The sequence below is a fragment of the Notamacropus eugenii genome, chromosome 1 (assembly GCF_028372415.1).
Source record: "Notamacropus eugenii isolate mMacEug1 chromosome 1, mMacEug1.pri_v2, whole genome shotgun sequence".
Taxonomy (NCBI): Eukaryota; Metazoa; Chordata; class Mammalia; order Diprotodontia; family Macropodidae; genus Notamacropus; species Notamacropus eugenii.
Genome location: NC_092872.1, coordinates 641,867,180 through 641,887,999, shown reverse-complemented (window position 1 = coordinate 641,887,999; position 20,820 = coordinate 641,867,180). Strand labels below are relative to the sequence as shown.

Below are 20,820 nucleotides of genomic sequence, written 5' to 3'. Positions count from 1 at the left end.
ATTGTGTTCATATAGTTCCTGGGTTTGTCCTGGTAAGTTAACTCCCAAGTATTTTATGTCGTCCATAGTTATTTTAAGTGGGATTTCTCTAACTTTTTGCTGCTGCATGTTGTTGGTAATATGTAGAAATACTGATGATTTTTTATGGATTTATTTTATATCTTGCAATTTGCTAAAGTTGTTATTTCAGTAAGTTTTTTTAGTTGATTCTCTAGGATTCTTTAAGTAGAAATAGTTTTTGAGTGATAGTTTTGTTTCCTCAATGCCTATTTTTATTCCTTCAATTTCTTTTTCTTGTATTATTGCTATAGCCAGCATTTCTAGAACAATATTGAATAGCAGTGGTGATAACAGGCATACTTGCTTCAACCCTGATTTTATTGGAAAGGTTTCTAGCTTATCCCCATCACAGAAAATACAGAATGATCATTTTAAATCAGTACTGCTTATTATTTTTAAGGAAAGCATTATTTATTATTCTGCTTTTTACTGTTTTAAAGAGAAATTATTGTTATATTTTGTCCAAGGCTTTTTCTGCTTCTACTGAGATAGCTGTATAATTTTTGTTGCTTTTGTTGTTGATATGGTTGATTTTGCTGATAGTTTTCCCAATATTGAACCAGTTCTGCATTCCTGATGTAAATTCTACCTGGTCATAGTGTATAATCTTTGTGACATATTGCTGTAATCTCCTTGCTGGTATTTTACTTAAAATTTTTATATCAACATTCATTAGGAAAATTTGTTTATAGTTTTCTTTCTCCATTTTTATTCTTCTTGGTTTAGGTACCAGCACCATATTTGTCTTATAAAAAGAATTTGGTGTGGAACTCCTTTGTCCATTTTCCCCAATAGTTTATATAGTATTGAAATTACTTGGTCTTTAAATGTTTGGTAGAATTTACTTGTGAATCCGTCTGGTCCTAGGGAATATTTTTTAAGAGAGCTAATTTTTTTGCTTGTTCAACTTATTTTTCTAGGATTGGATTATTTAAGTATTTTATTTCCTCTTCTTTTCATCTGGGCAATTTATATTTTTGTAAATACTCATCCATTTCAGTTAACTTGTCAGATTTATTGGCATATAATTGGGCAAAATAGATTCTAATAATTGCCTTAATTTCATGTTCATTGGTGGTGAATCAGTACTTTTCCTTCTTGATACTGGTAATTTGGTCTTTCTTTTTTAAATCAAATTAGCCAATGGTGTATCTATTTTATTGTGTTCCCCTTTCTTTCTCCTCTCCCCCCTTCCCCCCATAAAACCAACTTCTAGTTTTATTTATTAGTTCAATGTTTGTTTGGTTTTTTTTTTTTTGAACTTTGAATTTCACTAATTTCTCCTTTGATTTTCAGAATTTCCAGTTTGGTTTTAATTGGGGATTTTTAATTAGCTCTTTTTTCTAGTTCTCTTAGTTGCGTATTCATTTCGTTGATCTGCTCTTTATTTTATTTATGTGAGTATTTAGAGACATGCATTGTCCCCTAAGTACTACTTTGAATGCATCCCATAAATTTTGGTATATTGCCTCATTGTTGTCATTATTTTTGATGAAATTATTGTTTCTATGATTTCTTCTTTGACCCACTCATTGTTTAGGATTAGAATATTTAGTTTTCAATGAATTTTGTATTTTTTAGTAGCCATTTATTTGAATATAATTTTTTTATTGCATTATGATCTGAAAAGTATACATTCAATAATTTTGCCTTTCTGCATTTGGTTGTGAGTTTTTGGCCTAATACATAGTCAATTTTTGTGGAGTTGCAATGTACAGCTAAGAATAAAGTATATTCCTTTCTGTTCCATCAGTTTTCTTCTGAGGTCTATCATATCTAACTAACTTTTCTAAAATTCTATTCATTTCCTTAACCTTTTTCTTGTTTATTTTGTGATTAGATTTATCTAGTTCTGAGAGGGGAAAGTTGAGGTCCCCCACTGGTATAGTTTTGCTTTTTTCTCATTTAATTCATTTAACATTTCCTTTAAGAATCTTGATGCTATGCCATTTGGTGCATATATGTTTAGTACTGATATTATTTCATTGTCTATAGTACCTTTTAGCAAAATGTAGTTTCCCTCTTTATCTCTTTTAGTTAGGTCTATTTTTGCTCTTTTTTTGTCTGAGGTCATGATTATTAGTTCTGCTTTTTTTTTTTCTTTTTTTTTGCCTCAGCTGAAGCATAATAGATTCTGCTCTGACTTCAGCCCCTTAATTTACTTTATGTGCGTCTCTATTTCAAGTGTGTTTCTTGTAAATAACATATTGTTGTATTCTACTTTTTAATCCATTCATTATCAGCTTCTATTTTATGGGTGTGTTCATTACACTCACAATCACAGTTGTTAATTATTAACTATGTATTTCCTTTCGTTTTTATTTGTACCTCTGTTTATCCTTTTTTCTATTTCTATCCTGTCTCTTCTAAGGAAGTCTTTTTTATTCTAACCACCTCATTTAATATGCCTTTCCTTTTCTCATCTCCCCTCCCATTCTCTTTTCTTATCTCCCCTCCCTTTCTCTTATCACCTTTCCCTCTGACTTCACTGTAGGTTAAGATAGATTTCTGTGCTCCATGAAGTATGTATGTTATTCCCTCTTTGAGCCAATCTGAATGAGAGTAAGGTTCAAGTGTTATCTTCCCTTTTTTGTAAAAGTTCTTCCTTTTGTATCTCTTTCATGTGGGGTAATTTTCCTTATTCTTTTTTGCTTTTTGCCTTCATCTTAGTGTATTCCTCTTTCTCACCCCTTAATTTTATTTTATCAAAATCATCTCATCCTAGTCTTCACACCCCTATCTCCTACATTATGTGTATTCCTAATTTCTCTAACAGTGATAAAATTCTTCAGTGTTAAAATTATTATCTTCCCATATAGGAACATAAACATTTAACCTTATTGATTTCCTTATTTTCTGTTTCATGTTTATCTTTTTATGCTTCTCGAGTCAAATATTGGAATGTCAGATTTTCTATCTAGCTCTGATCTTTTCATCTGGAATGCTTGGAAGTCCTCTATTTCATGAACTGTCCATTTTTCCCCTCTGAAAGATTATACTCAGTTTTTCTGTAGAGTTTATTCTTGGTTGTAATCCTAGGTCTTCCAGAATATCATATTACAACCACTCTATTCCTTTAACATGTCAACTGCTAGATGTTATGTGAGCCTAACTGCGACTCCACAGTATTTGTATTTGAATGGTTTCTTTCTGTTTGCTTATAATATTTTCTTTTGACCTGGGAGCCCGGGAATTTAGGTATAATATTCCTGAGAGTTTTCATTTTGGGATCTTTTTCAGCTGGTGATTAGTGAAGTCTTTCAGTTTCTGTTTTTGCCCTCTGGTTCAAGGATATCAGGGCAGTTTTTGTTGATAATTTCTTGAAATATATCTAGGCTCTTTCTTTGATCATGGTTTTAAAGGTAGCCTAATAATTCTTAAATTATCTCTCATAGATTTGTTTAAGCGTTCAGTTATTTTTCCAGTGAGATATTTCACATTTTCTTCTATTTTTAATTTAAAAATTTTGTTTTATTGTTTCTTGGTGTCTCATGGAGTCATTAGCTTCCACTTGTTCAATCTAATTTTTAAGGAATTATTTTCTTCAGTGAACTTTTGTATCTCCTTTTGTATTTGGCCAATTTTGCTTCTTAAGGAGTTCTTTTCTTCAATGAGTTTTTTAACCTCTTTTTACATTTGGCCAATTCTGCCTTTTAAGGCGTTCTTCTTGTCAGTGGATTTTTGTTTCTGCTTTACTATTTTGTTTTTTAAGTGTTATTTTCTTCAGTATGTATGTGTGCTCCTTTGTGTGTGTTCCTTTTAGCAAGCTGTTGACTCTCTTTTCATAACTTTCTCGGTTATTCTCATTTCTTTCCCCAACTACCTGTCTTATTTGATATTTAAATTTTTTTTAAAGCTCTTCTAGGAATTCTTGTTGGGTTTGTATTTGCATTTTATTTTGAGGCTTTGCTTGTAGATGCTTCGATATCTTCTTAGGGGTTTGTGGCTTGTTTTTCCCTTTCTCCATAGTGACAAACTATGGTCACATTGTTTTCCTTGTTTGCTTATTTTTCTAACCTATTTCTTGACCTTTAACTTTATGTTAAATTTGAACTCTATTCCTGGAGTATAGGGGGCGACTTGTGCTCTGGTCTTTACTCAGGAAGGGATCATGTTCCCATGTAGCCCGAATCACTAGCTCTCTTGACCCTGGAACTGTAACCAGGTTCCCTCCTCTTCTGCAACTGCAATTGATAGGGCTCCTCTCTGTCATGGAATTGAGACCAGGGTTACTATTCCTTCACAAGCACTTTTTTCTGCCCTGGAACCCTGACCAGGGACTCCTGTTCCTCTGTGGCAGTACTGCTCTTTTTGACCCTGGGACTGCAACCTGAAAGTGTATGTGGGCCTAGAAAGTGGTGCTATGAAATTGTGTTGTAAATGAAAACTTTCTTCATATTGGTGCTTTCCAGCTTAGTAATGGAATGCCTCTGTCAAACGATATAGATATTCTAGTCACTTTATTTACATAATTGCAAATTACTTTTCAAAATAATTATATTGATTCACTGCTGTACTTGCAATATACTAGTGTGTCCATCTTCTGACCAACCTTCCAACACTGACTATTGCCATCTCTTGTCATCTTTGTCAATTTTCAGGCTGTGAGATGAAACTGTAAGGTTATTTTGATTTGCACTTTTCTTATTATTAGTTATTTGGAGCAGTCTTTCATGTAGTTGTTGATAGTTTGCAAGTCTTTTGAGAATTATTTGTTCATATCCTTTTGAATACTTATTTATCAAGGAAAAGTTACAAGTCTTAAATATATCTGTTATACGTCTTGGACACCAAACCCTTATCAGGGATATCTGATACAAAGATTTTTGTCTCGTTTGATTGGTTCCCTTCTTATTATATGCATTAATTTTTGTTTGTTTAGAAGCTTTACAATTTTCTATAATTAAAGTTATCAGTTTTATGTTTTGTAATTGCCTTTACCCTATTTTCTTAAGAATCCTGCCTATAGTTGTGAGAGGTATAAAATTTGCTTCTATTCTAATTGTTTTTTGGTACTCTGATCTTGAATATGAAAGTCACTTATTCATTTAGAATGTCTTACATAATATGATGTAAAGCTTTGTTCTTAGGCCCGATTTTTGCCAAACAGATTTCAATTGTCCTAGCAGTTTTTATCAAATAAAGAATTCATTGTCTTTCATCCTTATGCTAAACCTCTTCTGAAGTTCCCTATCAGTTTTAAAGATACTACCATCCTTCCAGACACCCAGGTTCATCACCATAGTTATGTCCTCAATTCTTTGCTCTCTCTCATATATCTGACAAATCTTGCTATTTCTTTCTGTGCAACATCTCTTATATACATCTCCTTCTTCCCATTCTCACAGCTACCACCCTGGTTCAGGCCCTTAGCACTTCTTTCCTGGACTGGTGCAATATCTTTTTAACTGATCTTCCTGCTTCAATATTTTTTCCACTCCATTCTGTCTTGCAGACAGCTCCTAACATGATCTCCACACTTTGTACAGCCCTCTTTCTTCCAACTCCCCTTTATGTGTTGTTTTCCCTCATTAGAATGTAAGCTTCTTGGGGGCAGAGATGATTCTTTCATGATTGTAATTGTATCCCCATCACCTGAAACATGATCAACACTTAAAAATGCTTCCTTCATTCATTTCTTCCTTCATTCCTTCGTTCATTTCTTCCTTCGTTCGTTTGTTCGTTCCTTCCTTCCTCCCTCCCTTTCCTCTCCCTCCTCCTTCCCTCCCTCCCTCCCTCTCTCCTTAGTAATTAGCACTATACCTGTCACATAGTAAGCACTTAATAAATGTTTTTGATTTTTTTAAAGTTAAAGGTATTTTTTCCTCTTTTAAGACAGCTTATGTTTCAGAGAATTATTTATGCTTTATTGATGTGTTATTTAAATTATTTTAAAACCTGTTTCTTATGTATGTTCTTTTCTTCTAATAGGCAACCAGATAAACTGGTAGTTGTTTGGACAAGAAGAAGCCGAAGAAAATCTTCTAAGGTTAGTATCTTGCTAAAACAACCAAACATATTCTGTCTGATTCAATTCAAAATTTAGTTGTATATACTTAAGGCATGTGTAGAAACATTTAAATGATAGCCTCATACGTTAACACTTGTTCATAGAAAGCATAACTATACAATTTTATTTTGTTTTTTTGATGTCATTGGTATGGGGAAGTCCAGTAAAAAAACCTCTTTACCTTTACTTCTTCCACCCCACTGGAACCCCCAAAGCAGATCAGTTTCTGCGCTGCAACTTTAATCTTAACATGTTTACTTAGGGCACTGAGATGTTAGGTGGTTTTCCAGAGTAGCAGCAATCAAGTATTTGTGGAAGATTGGCCTTTAATCCAAGTCTTCCTGATTCTAAGAAACCCCCTTTATCCATTTGACATCCAGTGATGTCAAATCCAAAGAAAAACAGGAGCCATTGAAGTGTATATAAAGATCCCTGGGACCACATATTCCTTTAGAAAACCTTATTTTGACATTATCTTCTATTGTATTTGTATTTATTTTGTTAAATATTTCCCAGTTACATGTGAAACATTAGGAAATAACCTAACATACCACCATACCTTTCACGTAACATATAAATTTAGGCGAAATAAACCAAAATTTTATTTTCATATCTAATATAAATTAGTCATTAAGTATTAACTTCCCTACTCTGTGCTAGGATATGGATTATGGATACTTGGAATACAAATAAAAAGAATGAAACAATAACTACTTATGAGGAGCTTACATTCTGTGAGAGAAAAGATACATATACTAATGTGTACATCATAAATAAAAGTTAATAAGTAGAAATAAATATTAAGTACTTAAGTATAGGGTAGTTTGGGAAGGAAACCACTAGCAATTGGTGGAAACAGAAAAGACTTCATACAGAAACTTCTTGTACTTTAGTGGCATATTAAAAGAAGAGAGGGATTCTATGAAATAGAGATAATAAGGAAATGCGTTCCTAGGATGTAAGATAGCCAGTGCAAAGGCATGAAAGCAGGAGATGGAGTATTACATGTAAGGAATAGAGAGATGGCTAGTCTGGATGGATAGTACTCTAGTAGACAGTATGTCAAAATATAAATAGGTATCTGCATTTTATTCTTGATACTGCAGACCAATGCTGTGGAACTCAAATAGAAAGGATCCTTGTTAGCCATATATTGACTTAGAAAACTACAAATTAGCATTATCTATGTTGTATTAATTTTTATTAATTTTGCTAAACATTTCACCATTACATATTAAGGTGTTTTGGGTCATACTACTAAGGAGTTTTGAGCCAGTGGGTTGTGAATTTGACAGCTCTACTCTAGATCATTGATCAACATCATATTATTTAGGTTCCGTGACTAAACCAGAAGCTTTGAGGACAGTGCCATAGCTTATGTTCTTTATGTCTTATGTTATCCTTAGCAATCTTGTTTTAGTTGATCCTGCATGCATCAAATGAATGAATGAATGAATAAATGAATGAATGAACACCTTAACTTTTCTTAGCTTTCTTCAGCTATAAAATTAGAAAAAGGTCTACCTGCTATGTATATTGTAAGGATAAATGAACTAAATAAATGGCCAGAAAGAATCGATAGAAAAACTTGCATTAGCCCTACAAAATGTATGTTGGTTCAGTACTTCAAAATCTATGATGTCATTTCAATTTAGTCAGCATTGATTAAAAACCTACTCTGTAATGGGAATGGTGTTGGGGTACTAACAACCCTGTCCTAGTCAGTAAATTTATTTTCTATTGTAGTAGAAGAACATGTAAACAAATAAAAATAAAATATATACAAATTAAGTACAAAGTCATGAAGTGGGGAACACTAATAACTAGAGGAAGTAGTCAGGGAAGTAGTCATGACATTTGACCTGGACTTTGATGATCCCTAGGGATTCTAAGAGGTTGAGGTGAGGAGGGAGAACATTCTGGGCATGGAGTTGACATGCATAGCTGACATAAGTCAAGGAGATAGAATGTTGTATAAAAGGACCAGCAAGTAGGTCAGTTTGGCTAGAATATAGAGTGTATGGAGGGGAATTGTATGAAATTAGTTTATAAAGATGGATTGGAATCATACTGTGAAAGCTTTAAATACTGCAGGTGAGAGGTGCTAATTTCATCATTTTGCATATTCACTCAGCAAATTAGATTTTATATTCTCCATAACCTGAAATATCATCTCTGAATTATGTGACTAAAAAAGAAAACACCTCATTTTGTAGCTAGCCCTCTTTCGTGAAACCTCTCTGGTTGGTTCTTGAGCAAAAGGCATACGGACCATTGATAGGCCCATGGTAAGCCTTTTCAGACTTTGTGCTCACATGGGTTTTGAGAACTTTTGGTCTGTTTCCATGTCATAATGAAGTCTAACAGTAGGACTTGAGGTCATACTCCTTATACATTGAGATTATACAAAAATCATTGGTTATTTAAGATCTATTAGAAATGCCAAAGTGGATGAATCAAAAACCGTAATAAACTTTGTAGGAGAAATATCAACAGTCTCAGATATGCAAATGATACCACTTTGATGGCTGAAAGTGAAGAAGAATCAAGAATACTCTTGATGAGGTGAAAGAAGAGAGTGTAAATGCTGGCTTGAAGCTTAACATTAAAAAAAAAAAAACTAAGATCATGACATCTGGTCCCATCATTTCTCTGGAAAGAGGAGAAGAATTGGAAGCAGTGTCAGATTTTATATTCTTGGGCTCAGAGATCACTGCAGAGAGTGACTACGGCCATGAAATTAAAAGATGCTTGCCCTTTGGAAGGAACGCTTTGACAAATTTGGGCAGCATAGTCAAAAAGCAGAGATGTCATCATGCAGACAAAGGTCTGTATAGTGAAAACTATGGTTTTATCAGTAGCACTATATGGCTGTGAGAGTGTGACTGTAAGAAAAACTGAATATTGCAAAGTTGATTCTTTAAAATTGTGATACTAGAGAAGACTTTTGAGTCTCTTGAACATCAAATCAAAATCAGTCACTATTTAAAATAAATTCAGACTTTTCATTGGAAGGTCAAATATTGAAGGTAAAATTTAAATATTTTGGTTATATAAGACAGGACTTACTGGAAAAGACTGATGCTGGGAGAGATTGAAGAAGAGGGGACTCCAGAGGATGAGATGGAGAGAGTGTCATGGAAGCAATGAATATGAGGTTGGACAGACTTTGGGAGGAAAGTGGAGGACAGAAGGGCCTACTGGCATTCTATGGTTCATTAAGAGTTGATACAATTGAACAATTGAATAACAAGTCATTGATGACATTGCTTAACACTTACAGAAGAGCATGAAAGATTAAATTTTCAAAGGCAGTTATTTTGTGCTGATAATTATATATTTTGTGAAGAACAATTAAAATCCCTAAACATCGTTATATATTTTATAGGCATGTTCTTTTATGAATAAATGAGTTCTAGTTCATAAATAGGCAGTGGCCATGTACAAGATGTATATACTAGTGCCATATTTGAAACTTTTGCAGTGTGAACCAAAACCTGACAAATTTGTTTAGAAACCAGTCCAAATATTTAGGAGGTAGGTGACATTTTAAACTCTCAAGGAAATAAAAATAAGAGGAACAAAAAAGATGTAGCATAGGACATTTATTCAAGATCCAATTTGGGACTCATTTAGGGTTACTGAAGAAAAGTCCTAAAGAAAGATCTGGAAAGATGAAAAAACTGAGCATATCTGGCCCTGGGTAGAAGGTCTGTGGTCTGCAGCTGCAGGTAGATCTCTCTTCTTCCTTTATCATAGATTGTAGTTCTAAACGCTGATCTAGGGTCATTACATTTCAGTGAAAAGAATGCTGCATATAGAATCAAGAAATGTTAGTCTGAATACTGACCTTCCAGTTTACTAACAGTGACCTTGGGCAAGTCATTTAATTTCCTTGCCTCAATTTATAAAAATAGAAAATGAAGGAGGTAGTGGACTGGATAATTCTGGACTTCTCTTTAAGCTCTAATCTGTAATTTTGGGTCATCTCCCACAAACTGTGAAACAATAATCAGTGAAATATTATTCTATTTATAAACAAATTTAAATTATAACATATGCCACAGCTTGACAAATTTCAGGTGTCAGATCGTTATGGTACTTATCAATTCTATCACCCATGCCCAGAATTTCTAATACTAGTTTCCCATAATGAATGAATGAATGCATGAAACTTACTATTCTTTTAGGTTCATACATTTTTCAAAATTTTTATTTAAAAATAACATTTTATTGATATATTTTTGTTTTTATGTTGCTTAGGTTTCATCTAGTGTCCTTTCCTTTACCCCTTTTCAGAGAATCATATTATATAACAGACTTTTTTTAAGAAAAAGAAAAATAGGAAGGAGAGAAAAGAATCATCAAAACTGATCAATATATTGAAGAAGTCTTAAAATATGTGTAGTGTTCCATGTCTTTGGACCTCCCACTTCAGGAAGGAATAATGGAGAGATGTCTTTTCATATCTCTTCTTTGGGGCCATACTTGTTTTTTATTATTCAATATTTACTTTTGATTGTTTTATAGTGGTTGTTTTTTATTTATACTGTTGTAGTCATTATGTATATTTCTTGGCCCTTCCTACTCTTTTTATCCCCAGAATAGTTCCGTATCCTAACTGCTACCTTTTTTCTTCTAAGTCCAACGGAACAGATGAAAACTACCCCAGGCTCTTTGTCTATCTTTTAAAATTTTATGTATGAACATGTTAGAGTTGTGAGGAGACACATATTTTTTAGCATGACAACTATTAATCTTCACATAATCCCTTCAAATTATGTACCTTTCCATGTTTCATTTGACTCCTGCATTGCCATTTCAAAATGTCTTCTTAGTTCTGGCATTTTTATCAGGAATTCTTAGAAATCCTATTTGGTTAAGTCTATTTTTCCTCTCTGTAGGATTTTACTGAGTTTTGTTGTATGACCTTTTAAAGACTTTTTCAAAAGATAAAGATGAGTCTTTATCTTTTGCCTTTTTGAATATTTTATTCCAATCTTTATTTTCCTTTTTAATTCTAGCTGTCAAATCTGATGTGATCTTGACTGTTCCCTTTCTTTTCTTTTTTATATGAACTCTTTCTTTTTGGCAGCTTGTAATATTTTATCCTTTGACATGAAAATTCTGGATTTTGACTATAATATTCCTGGGAGTCTTCATCTTGGAGTTTCTTTCAGAAAGGGATCAGTGGATTCTTTCTATATTTACTTTGTTCTGGGTTCTAGGAGGTCTAGACAGTTTTCATTTTGTTTCTTTTTATTTATTAATTTTAATAGCATTTTCCTTCCAGTTACATGTCAAGAAAATTTTTAGCATTCATTTTTACAAGATTTTGAATTCCAAATTTTTCTCCCTCCCCCCTCTTCAGAACATAGTAGGCAGTTTGATATAGTTTATACATGTGTTATGTAAAAAATATTTATAAGTAAGTCACAGTTGTGAAAGAAAAAACAGATTTAAAAAACATAAGGAAGAATAAATTATGTGAAAAAAATGCTTTGATCTGTATTCAGATTCCATCAGTTCTTTATCTGGATATGGATAGCATTTTCCCTCATGACTCTTTTGTATTTGTTTTGGATCATTGTGTTGCTGAGAAGAGACGAGTCATACATAGTTGATCATCACAAAATGTTGCTGATGCTGCATACAATGTTTTCCTGCTTCTGCTCTTTCACTTTGTTGGAGTTAGCATAAGTCTTTCCAGGATTTTCTGAAATCTGCTTGTTCATCATTTCTTATTGAATGATAGCATTCCATTATATTCATATGCCACAGGTTGTTCAACCATTTCCCAACTGATGGGCATCCCCTCAATTTCCAGTATTTTGCCACCACAAAAAAGGAATGCTGTAAATATTTTTGCACATATAGATCCTTTTCCCTTTTTCATGTTCTTTTTTGATATGCAGACCTGGTAATGGTGTTGCTGGATCAAAAGGAATGCACAGTTCAGCAGTGTCCCAATTTTCCCACGTACTCTCCAACATTTTACATTTTTGTCATACTAGCCAATCTAACAGATGTGAGGTGGTATTTAGAGCACTCTTCGTATGCCAATAGATAGCTTTGATATCTTCATCTGAAAACTGCCTGTTCATATCTTTTGACCATTTGTCAATTGGGGTGGGGACTGGACTGTATTCTTATAAATTTGACTCGGTTCTCCATATATTTGAGAAATGAGACCTTTATCAGAGATACCTGCTGTAAAAAGATTGTTTTCCAGCTTTCTGCTTTTCTTCTAATCTTGATTGAATTGATTTTGTTTGTGCAAAAGCTTTTTAATTTAATATAATCAAAATGATCTATTTTACATTTTGTAATTTTCTCTATCTTTTGTTTGGTCATGAATTCTTCCCCTCCTGATAATCTGACAGGCAGACTATTCCTTGCCCTTCTTATTTGCTTATGGTATTACCCCTATGTCTAAATCATGCACTCATTTTGACCTTACCTTGGTATGCGGGGTGAGATCTTAGTCTATACCTAGTTTGTGACCTATTGTTTTCCAGTTTTCCCAGCAGTTTTTATCGAATAGTGAGTTCTTATCCCAAAGACTAGAGTCTTTGGGTTTATCAAACACTGAATTACTATGGTCATTGAATACTGTGGCTTGTCTACCTAATCAGTTCCATTGATACACCACTCTATTTCTTAGCCAATACCAGATAGTTTTGATGATTACTGTTTTATAATATAATTTGAGATCTGGTATTCTTAGGCTACCTTCCTTTGTTTTTTTTTTTCATTAATATATATTGATATTTTTGACCTTCTGTTCTTCCAGATGAATTTTGTTATTATTTTTTCTAACTCTATAAAATTTATATATATTTAAGATATATATATATATATATATAAATATATATAATAATTTTGGGGTAGTTTCATTGGTATGACACTGAATAGGTCAATTAACTTAGGCAGAATTGTCATTTTTATTATATTAGCTTGGCCTACCTATGAGCAATTAATATTTTTCCAGGTGTTTAGATTTGACTTCATTTTTGTGAAAGATATTTTGTAGTTGTGTTCCTATAGATCCTGGGTTTATCTTGTTAGGTAGACTCCTAAGCATTTTATATTGTTTATAGTTTTCTCTTTTTATCTCTTGCTGTTGGGCTTTATTGGGCATATAAAAAATGCTGATGATTTATTTGAGTTTATCTTATACTTATACCCTTGCAACTTTGCTGAAGTTGTTAATTATTTCAGGTAATTTTTTTGGTTGTTGCTTTAGGGTTCTCTAAGTATACAATCATATCTGTAAAGAGTAATGAGGAAACACAACTAATACTTTCAATTTATTTTTCTTCTGTTATTGCTTAGCTAACATTTCTAGCACTGTATTAAATAACAGTGGTGACAATGGGCATCCTTACTTCACCCCTGATCTTATTGGTAATCCTTTTAGCTTATCTCCATTACAGATAATGCTTGCTGATGCTTTCTGATAGTTATCATTTTAAGGAATGCTCCATTATTGCTATGTACTCTAGTAGGAATGGGTGTTGTATTTTGTCAGCATCATTGAGATAGTCATATGATTTCTGTTGGTTTTGTCATTGATATGGTCAGTTTTGCTCATTGTTTTCCTAATATTGAACCAATCCTGTATTCCTGGTATAAATCCCACCTGATCATAGTGTATAATCTTTATGATTTATTACTTTAATTCCCTTGCTAAAATTTTTGCATCAATATTCTTTACAGTTTTCTTTCTCTATTTTAACTTTTCCTGCTTTAGGTATCAGCACCACATTTGTGTCATAAAATGAGTTTGGTAGGACTCCATCTATTTTTCCAAATAATTTATACAGTATTGGAATTTATTGTTCTTTAAATGTTTGGGAGAATTTGCTTGTGAACCCATCTGGTCCTAGAGATGTTCTCCTAGGGAGTTTGTTAATGGCTTGTTTAATTTCTTTTTCTAAGATGGGATTATATAGGCATTCTATTTCCTGATCTGTTAACCTAGGTGATTTATATTTTTGTAAATATTCATCCATTTCACTTACATTGTCAAATTTATTGGCATGCAGTTGGACAAAATAGATCCTAATTATTGTTTTAATTTCCTCTTTATTGGTGGTGAATTTTCACCCTTTTCATTTTTTATTCTGGTAACTTGGTTTTCTTCTTTCTTTTTTTAAATCAGATTAACCAATGACTTATCTGTCTTAGTGGTTTTTTTCATAAAATCAGCTCTTAGATTTATTTATTAACTCAGTAGTTTTTTCTTTTAATTTTCAATCTTATTAATACTTATCTTTGATTTTCAGTATTTCCAAGTTGGTGCTCAATTGGGGATTTTTAATTTGTTCTCTTTCTAGTTTTTTATAGTTGCATGCCCAATTCACTGATCTGTTCTTTTTCCATTTTGTTGATATAAAAATTTAGAGAAATAAATTTTCCCCTAAGTATTACTTTGGCTGCACCCCATAAATTTTGGTAGGTTGTCTCATTGTTGTCATTCTCTTTAATGAAATTATTGTTTGTTTCTTTAGTTTGTTCTTTGACCCACTTATTCTTTTGGATTAGACTATTTATTTTCCAGTTAATTTTTTATCTAGATTTGCACTACCTTTTGTTGAGTGTAATTTTTATTGCAGTATAATCCAAAAAAATTTTGCTATCTCTGCCTTTTTGCATTTGATTTTGAAGTTTTTATTCCTTATTACATTGTCAGTTTTTGTGTAGGTGCCATGTGCTGCTAAGAAAAAGTTATATCCCTTTCTGTTCCCATTCAGTTTTCTCCAGAGGTTTGTCATATCTAACTTTTCTAATATTCTGTTTACCTCCTTAGTTTCTTTCATACTTCTTTTTTGGTTGTATTTATCAAGTTCTGAGAGGGGATAGTTGAGGTCCCCCACTATTATAGTTTTGTTGTCTGTTTCTTCTTGTAACTCATTTAATTTAAGAATTTGGATGCTATACCACTCAGTGCATGTATATTTTGTATTGATATTGCTTCATTGTCTATGGTACGTTTTAGCAAGACATAGTTTCCTTCTTCATCTCTTTTAATTAGATTTGTTTTTGCTTTTACTTTGTCCAAGATCAGGTTTGGTACCCCTGCTTTTTTTTTTTTGTCAGCTGAAGCATAATATATTCTACTCTAGCCTTTTACCTTTACTCAATGTATATTTCTCTGCTTCAAGTGTGTTTCTTGTAAACAACATTTTTTAGGATTCTGGTTTTTGATCCACTTGGCTATCTGCTTCCATTTTATGAGAGTTCATCCCCTTCACATTCTCAGTTAGGACTACTGTCTGTGCCTTTCCTTCCATCCTATTCTCCTTTTCATTCCTTTTTCCCTTTCCCTCCTCACCAGTGTTTTGCTTCTGTCTACCACGTTCCCTGATCTGCCTTTATTTATGTCAGTTCCCACCCGCCCCTTAACTTGATCTTCTTCTCTCCTCCTTGCCTGTTGGGTAAGATTTTGGGTAGGATAGATTTCTATATTCAACTGATTGTATGCATTATTCCCTCGTTGAGCCAATGCTGATGAGGGTAAGGTTCAAGCAATTCTCATCACCCACCCTCCCATTTTTCCCTCCACTGTAATAGGTCTTTAGCAACTCTTCATGTGAAATAATTTACCCCATTCTTCCTCTTCCTTCTTTCTGCACCCATTGTACTCCTCTTCCTCACCCCTTAATTTTTTTTTTTATATCATTGCCTCTAATTCAACTTATACCTCTACTCTCTGTCTCCATATTACTTCTAGCTGTACTATTAATGGTACAGTTTTTAAGAATTACAAGTATCCTCTTCCCATGTGGGTACATAAATAGTTTATCTCTGTTGAATCCATTATGTTTTCTTTTCCCTTTTTACTTTTTTTAGACTTCTCTAGGATTTTGATATTGGAGGCCAAAATTTTGGTTTAGTTCTGGTTGTTTTATGAAAGGTTGAAATCCCTCTATTTTGCTGAATGACCATTTTGTCCGTTGATATATTATGCTTAATTTTGCCAGTAAGTGATTCTTGGTTGTAGTACTAGCTCCTTTGCCTTCTGGAATACCATATTCTGTTACCTCTGATCCTTTCATGTTGCACCTGCCAAGTCCCTGTGTAATCCTGATTGTGACTCCCCAATATTTGAATTGTTTCTTTCTGGCCACTTGTAATATTTTTTTCCTTGACCTGATAGTTCTGAAATTTAGCAACAATGTTCCTTGGAATGTTTATTTTGGGATGTCTTTCCTGAAGTGATCAGTGGATTCTTTCAGTGCTCATTTTGCTCTCTGATTCCAGGACATTAGAACAGTTCTCCTTGATAATTTCTTACCTTTTTTTTTGTTTGTTAATTTTTACATTAGTCATGTTGTAAAGAAGTATTAGAACCAATGGGAGGAACCATGAGGAAGAAGAAACAAAACAAAACAATAAAAGAAAAAAAGAGCAAATAGTATGCTTTGCTCTGCATTCAGACTCGATAGTTCTTTCTCTGGATTTGGATTTCATTTTGTGTCATGATAATTTTTTTGAAAGATATTGTCCAAATCCTCCTTTTGATTATGGCTTTTAGGTAGTCCAATGATTCTGATATTGTCTTTCCTGGATCTATTTTTCAGGTCAGTTGTTTTTTCCATTTTCTTTCATTTTTCATTCTTTTGATTTTGTTTGATTGATTCTTGTTGTTTCATAGAGTCATTAGCTTCCATTTGCCCAATTTTAAGTTTTAAGGTGATGTTTTCCTCAATTAGCTTTTGTATTTTCTTTTCCATATGGCCAGTTGTACGCTTTAAGGAGTTGTTTTCTTCAGTGGATTTTTGTATCTCCTTTTCCATTTGACCAGTTCCACTTTTTAAGCAGTTTTCCAAGCTGTTGACTCTTTTTTTCATAATTCTCTTGCATCACACCTATTTCTTTTCCCCATTTTTCTTCTACCTCTCTTATATGATTTTTAAATGGGGCTTGAGACCACTTCCTGTTTTTCTTGGGGGTTTTACCCATAGGTGTTTTGACATTGTTGCCCTGTTCTGAGTTTGTTCTTCGTCTTCCCTGTCATCATAGTAACTTTCTATGGTTAGATTATTTTGTTGGTATTGTTTTTTGCTCATCTTTTTTGTGAAACTTTCCCCTTTCTTCTAAATTTGATATTTGGTACTAGGGTTGAAGGGGTACTGTCTTAGTCTTCTTTGTGCAAGTGACTGCAGGCCCTGGCTGTTTACCTGGTGCTGCACTAATGTTGCCTTGAGGTCCATGGGGGACCCTCATGTCTTGTGCTGTGTTGAGGGGCAGGCTAAGGGGAGTGACTGATGCTGCTAGAGGCCTTAGGGGTCTGGCAGCTTACCTGGTGCTGAATTGTGGTCCTAGTGGTAGTGTTTGCTGTGTACTGAGACTGGTGGAGTTTTTCTGTGTTTACCTGGGACTACACTGAAGTCCGTGGAGGTCTGGCCACTGCAGGGTGTCTATTTTCCTTGGATAGTCCTGAAACATGTAGAGGGAGGTCCAGCCACTGGAGGATGCTTGGCCCACCTGAAGTAACTCTGAAGCACATCGAGGTCCAGCCATTGGAAGATGTATGTTTGCTTGGGGCCATGCTGAAGCACGGGGTGGTTCTTAAAGCTGTATTCCACTGGTTTTCACAGCAATTCTGAGGCACATGGGGGATCCTGATGCTGTTGTTTGCCTGTTCCACCACAGGACTCAGGTTCTTCTGCTTACTGTTCTGGAACGTATGCTCTCCTTTTACCTGAGTGAGAGGTACCTTTCTTGACAATCCTCTAAGTCTATCTGACTAAAAGATTGCATCTTTCCTCTGATTCCATTGTTCCAGGATTTGTTTTGGGGCACTACAGTGTTTGGAGATGAATATGGGAGAATTACAGCAATTTGCTGCTTACTCCACCATCTTGGCTCTAGATGTATAATTCCTCTTTTTATTTAATTAATTTTTTAAAAAATTAATAGTTTCTTTCCCCCTATATTGGAAGAAAAAAAGGAAAAAACTCTTATAATATATGCATAGTGAAACCAAGCAAATTTGCGCATTGGTTGTCTCCAAAAATATATATCTTATTCTGTATACTTAAACAATCACCTCCGTGTGAAGGGATCAGTAGCATGCTTAATTATGGTCCTCTGGAACTGAGGTTGGTCATTGTGTTAATTAGTTCTTAAGGCTTGCAATATTGTTTGCTTTTACAATATTTTTATTATGGTATAATTTTTCTCCTTATTTTGCTTATTCACTGTACATTAATTCATAGAATTTTTCCTAGGTTTCGTTAAATGCATCCCTTTAGACATTTCTTATGGCACAATAGTATTGCATTACATTCATATACCATAATTTGTTTCATAAGATATAATTTGCAACAGATATCTCCTGTTTTCAGGTCTTTCCTTTTACAAGAACACCTGCCGTAATTTGTGTGTGTGTGTGTGTGTGTGTGTGTGTATGTTTATATATGTGTATACATATGCATACATACACATATATGTTTATCACCTTGTCTTTGATCTTTTTGGGGTATGGACCTAATAATGATATTTCTAAGGCATGTATACATTTTGTATACAGTTAGTCACATTTGGGGCAGCATCATTCCATATTGTTTTTCAGAATGGCTGGATCAATGCAGTTCTACCAACAGTTCATCAAGGTGTCTGTTTTTCTACAACCTATCTTATATTTGTCATTTCCTTTTTTTCATCACCCTTGTCCATGTGAGGAAGAACTTCAAAGTTGCTTTAATTTCACATTTCTTTTATAAGCGATTTGGTACATTTTTTCATATTGCTGTTGATAATTTTGATTTTCTTCTATTGAAAACTGCTTATTCATCATTTTTAGAATATAATTTGTTTAGATATAATAGCCAACCCTTTTTTGGCTGCAGAAATGTCATGATTTTCAGGAAATCCCATGATCTCACATTCTCTCTTCTTGACTGACTTTCCATCTCAGTTGTTTTTGTTAATTATAGTTTTTATATTTTCTTCTGTTTTTTTCTTCCCTCTTTTGCTTTTATTTTTTAGTAATTATTGTTCTCTCATTGAGTTGTTTTCTGTTGGACTCATTCTAATTTTTAGGGAGTTCAGTTTTTTGGTAAGGTGTACTGCCATCTGTTCTAAAGTGATCTTAATTTTTCTTGCCATTCTTTCTCCCTCTTACTGTTCGATTTTGTATTTTGTTTAATATCTTCCAGGTGTTTTGTAGTCCTTGTGGTCAGGGCATTTTCTAATTGTGGTTCTACTTGGACTTCTTGTGGAGTTATTACTTCTTGAATTAGCCCTTAGGCTTCTGTTAGTCCAAGGTATTTCTTCATTGAGTTTGCCTTTTTCTTCTGTTTTCCTCTCTCTCCCTTCCCCTGCCCCCAAGTCCCTACCATATCACTAAAATTGGTGGATTATGCTCAGGTCAAGCTCTGCTCTGGTATTTTTGGATGATGTTGGCAGTTAATACTTAGTCCTGAATGTTTTTTATTACTACTAGACACCATCTTCTGTAGATACTGTTTATTCTTGTCATCTACTGTGGTTCAGATCCTGGCTGCTGGATCCTGTATTGGCTACGGGCTGCCTGGATACTGTCTCAGATGTGGTCTATCTAGATCCTTTGTTGGCCTTTAAAATTTTTTTTATAATTAATTTATTTGTTTTCAGTTTTCTACAATCACTTCCATAAGTATTACATTTTTTTCCCCTCTCCCTCCTTATGCCCTCACCAAGATGGCATGCAGTCTCATATGGGTTCTACACATACAGTCTGATTAAAGACGTTTTCATATTAGTCATGTTGCAAAGAAGAATTAAAACGAATGGGAGAAACCACGAGAAAAACCCAAACAAAACATAACACAAGAGAAATATTCTACTTCATTCTGCATTCCAGTTCTGTAGTTCTTTCTCTGGATGTGGATAGCATTTTGCCTCAATGGTCCTTTGGGAATGTTTTAGGTCCTTGCATTGCTATGAAGGGTTAGATCTACCAGAAAAATTCCTCACACACTGTGGCTGATACTGTGTACAACGTCTCCTGATTCTGCTCCTTTCACTCAACATCAGTTCATTTAAGTCGTTCCAGGCCTCTCTTTAAGTCTTCCTGTTTGTCATTTCTTACAGCAAAATAGTATTCCATTACATTCATGTACTATAACTTGTTCAGCCATTCCCCAATTGATGGGCATCCCCTTGATTTCCAGTTCTCGGCTACCACAAAGAAAGCTGCTATAAATATTTTTGTACATGTTGGGACCCTTTCCCATTTTATGATCTCTTTGGGATACAGTTCTAGAAGTGATATTGCTGGGTCAAAGGGTATGCACATTTTCATAGCCCTTTGAGCATAGTTCCACTTTGCTCTCCAGAATGGTTGGATCAGCTCACAGCTCCACCAACAATGCATTTGTGTTCCAACTCTCCCATGTCTTCTCCAGCATTTATTATGTTTCTGGTTTGTCATGTTAGTCAATCTGATAGGTGTGATGTGGTACCTCAGAGTTGTTTTGATTTTGCAGCTCTCTAATCAGTAGTGATTTAGAGCATTTTTCATATGACTAGATAACTTTAATTTCTTCCTCTGAAAACTGCCTGTTCATATGCTTTGATGATTTATCAATTGGGGAATGACTTGTATTGTTGTACATTTGACTCAGTTCTCTATATTAATTTTAGAAATGAGGCCTTTATCACAGACACTAGTTGCAAAACTTCTTTCCCAGTTTTATGCTTCCCTCCTAATCTTAGTTGCATTGGGTTTGTTTGTACAAAACCTTTTAAATTTCATG

At 33.9% G+C, this 20,820-nt stretch overlaps 1 protein-coding gene across 16 annotated transcripts in view; it reads left to right on the top strand.

The window, feature by feature from the left end:
* Positions 1-20,820, top strand: part of EHBP1 (EH domain binding protein 1) — a 417,522-nt gene that overhangs the window by 56,361 nt on the left and 340,341 nt on the right. For all 16 annotated transcript variants that reach the window (XM_072635440.1, XM_072635441.1, XM_072635433.1 and 13 more), the window contains exon 3: positions 5,992-6,049. In XM_072635440.1, coding sequence (XP_072491541.1) covers positions 5,992-6,049 — 58 coding nt within the window. The remainder of the gene's footprint in view (positions 1-5,991; positions 6,050-20,820) is intronic.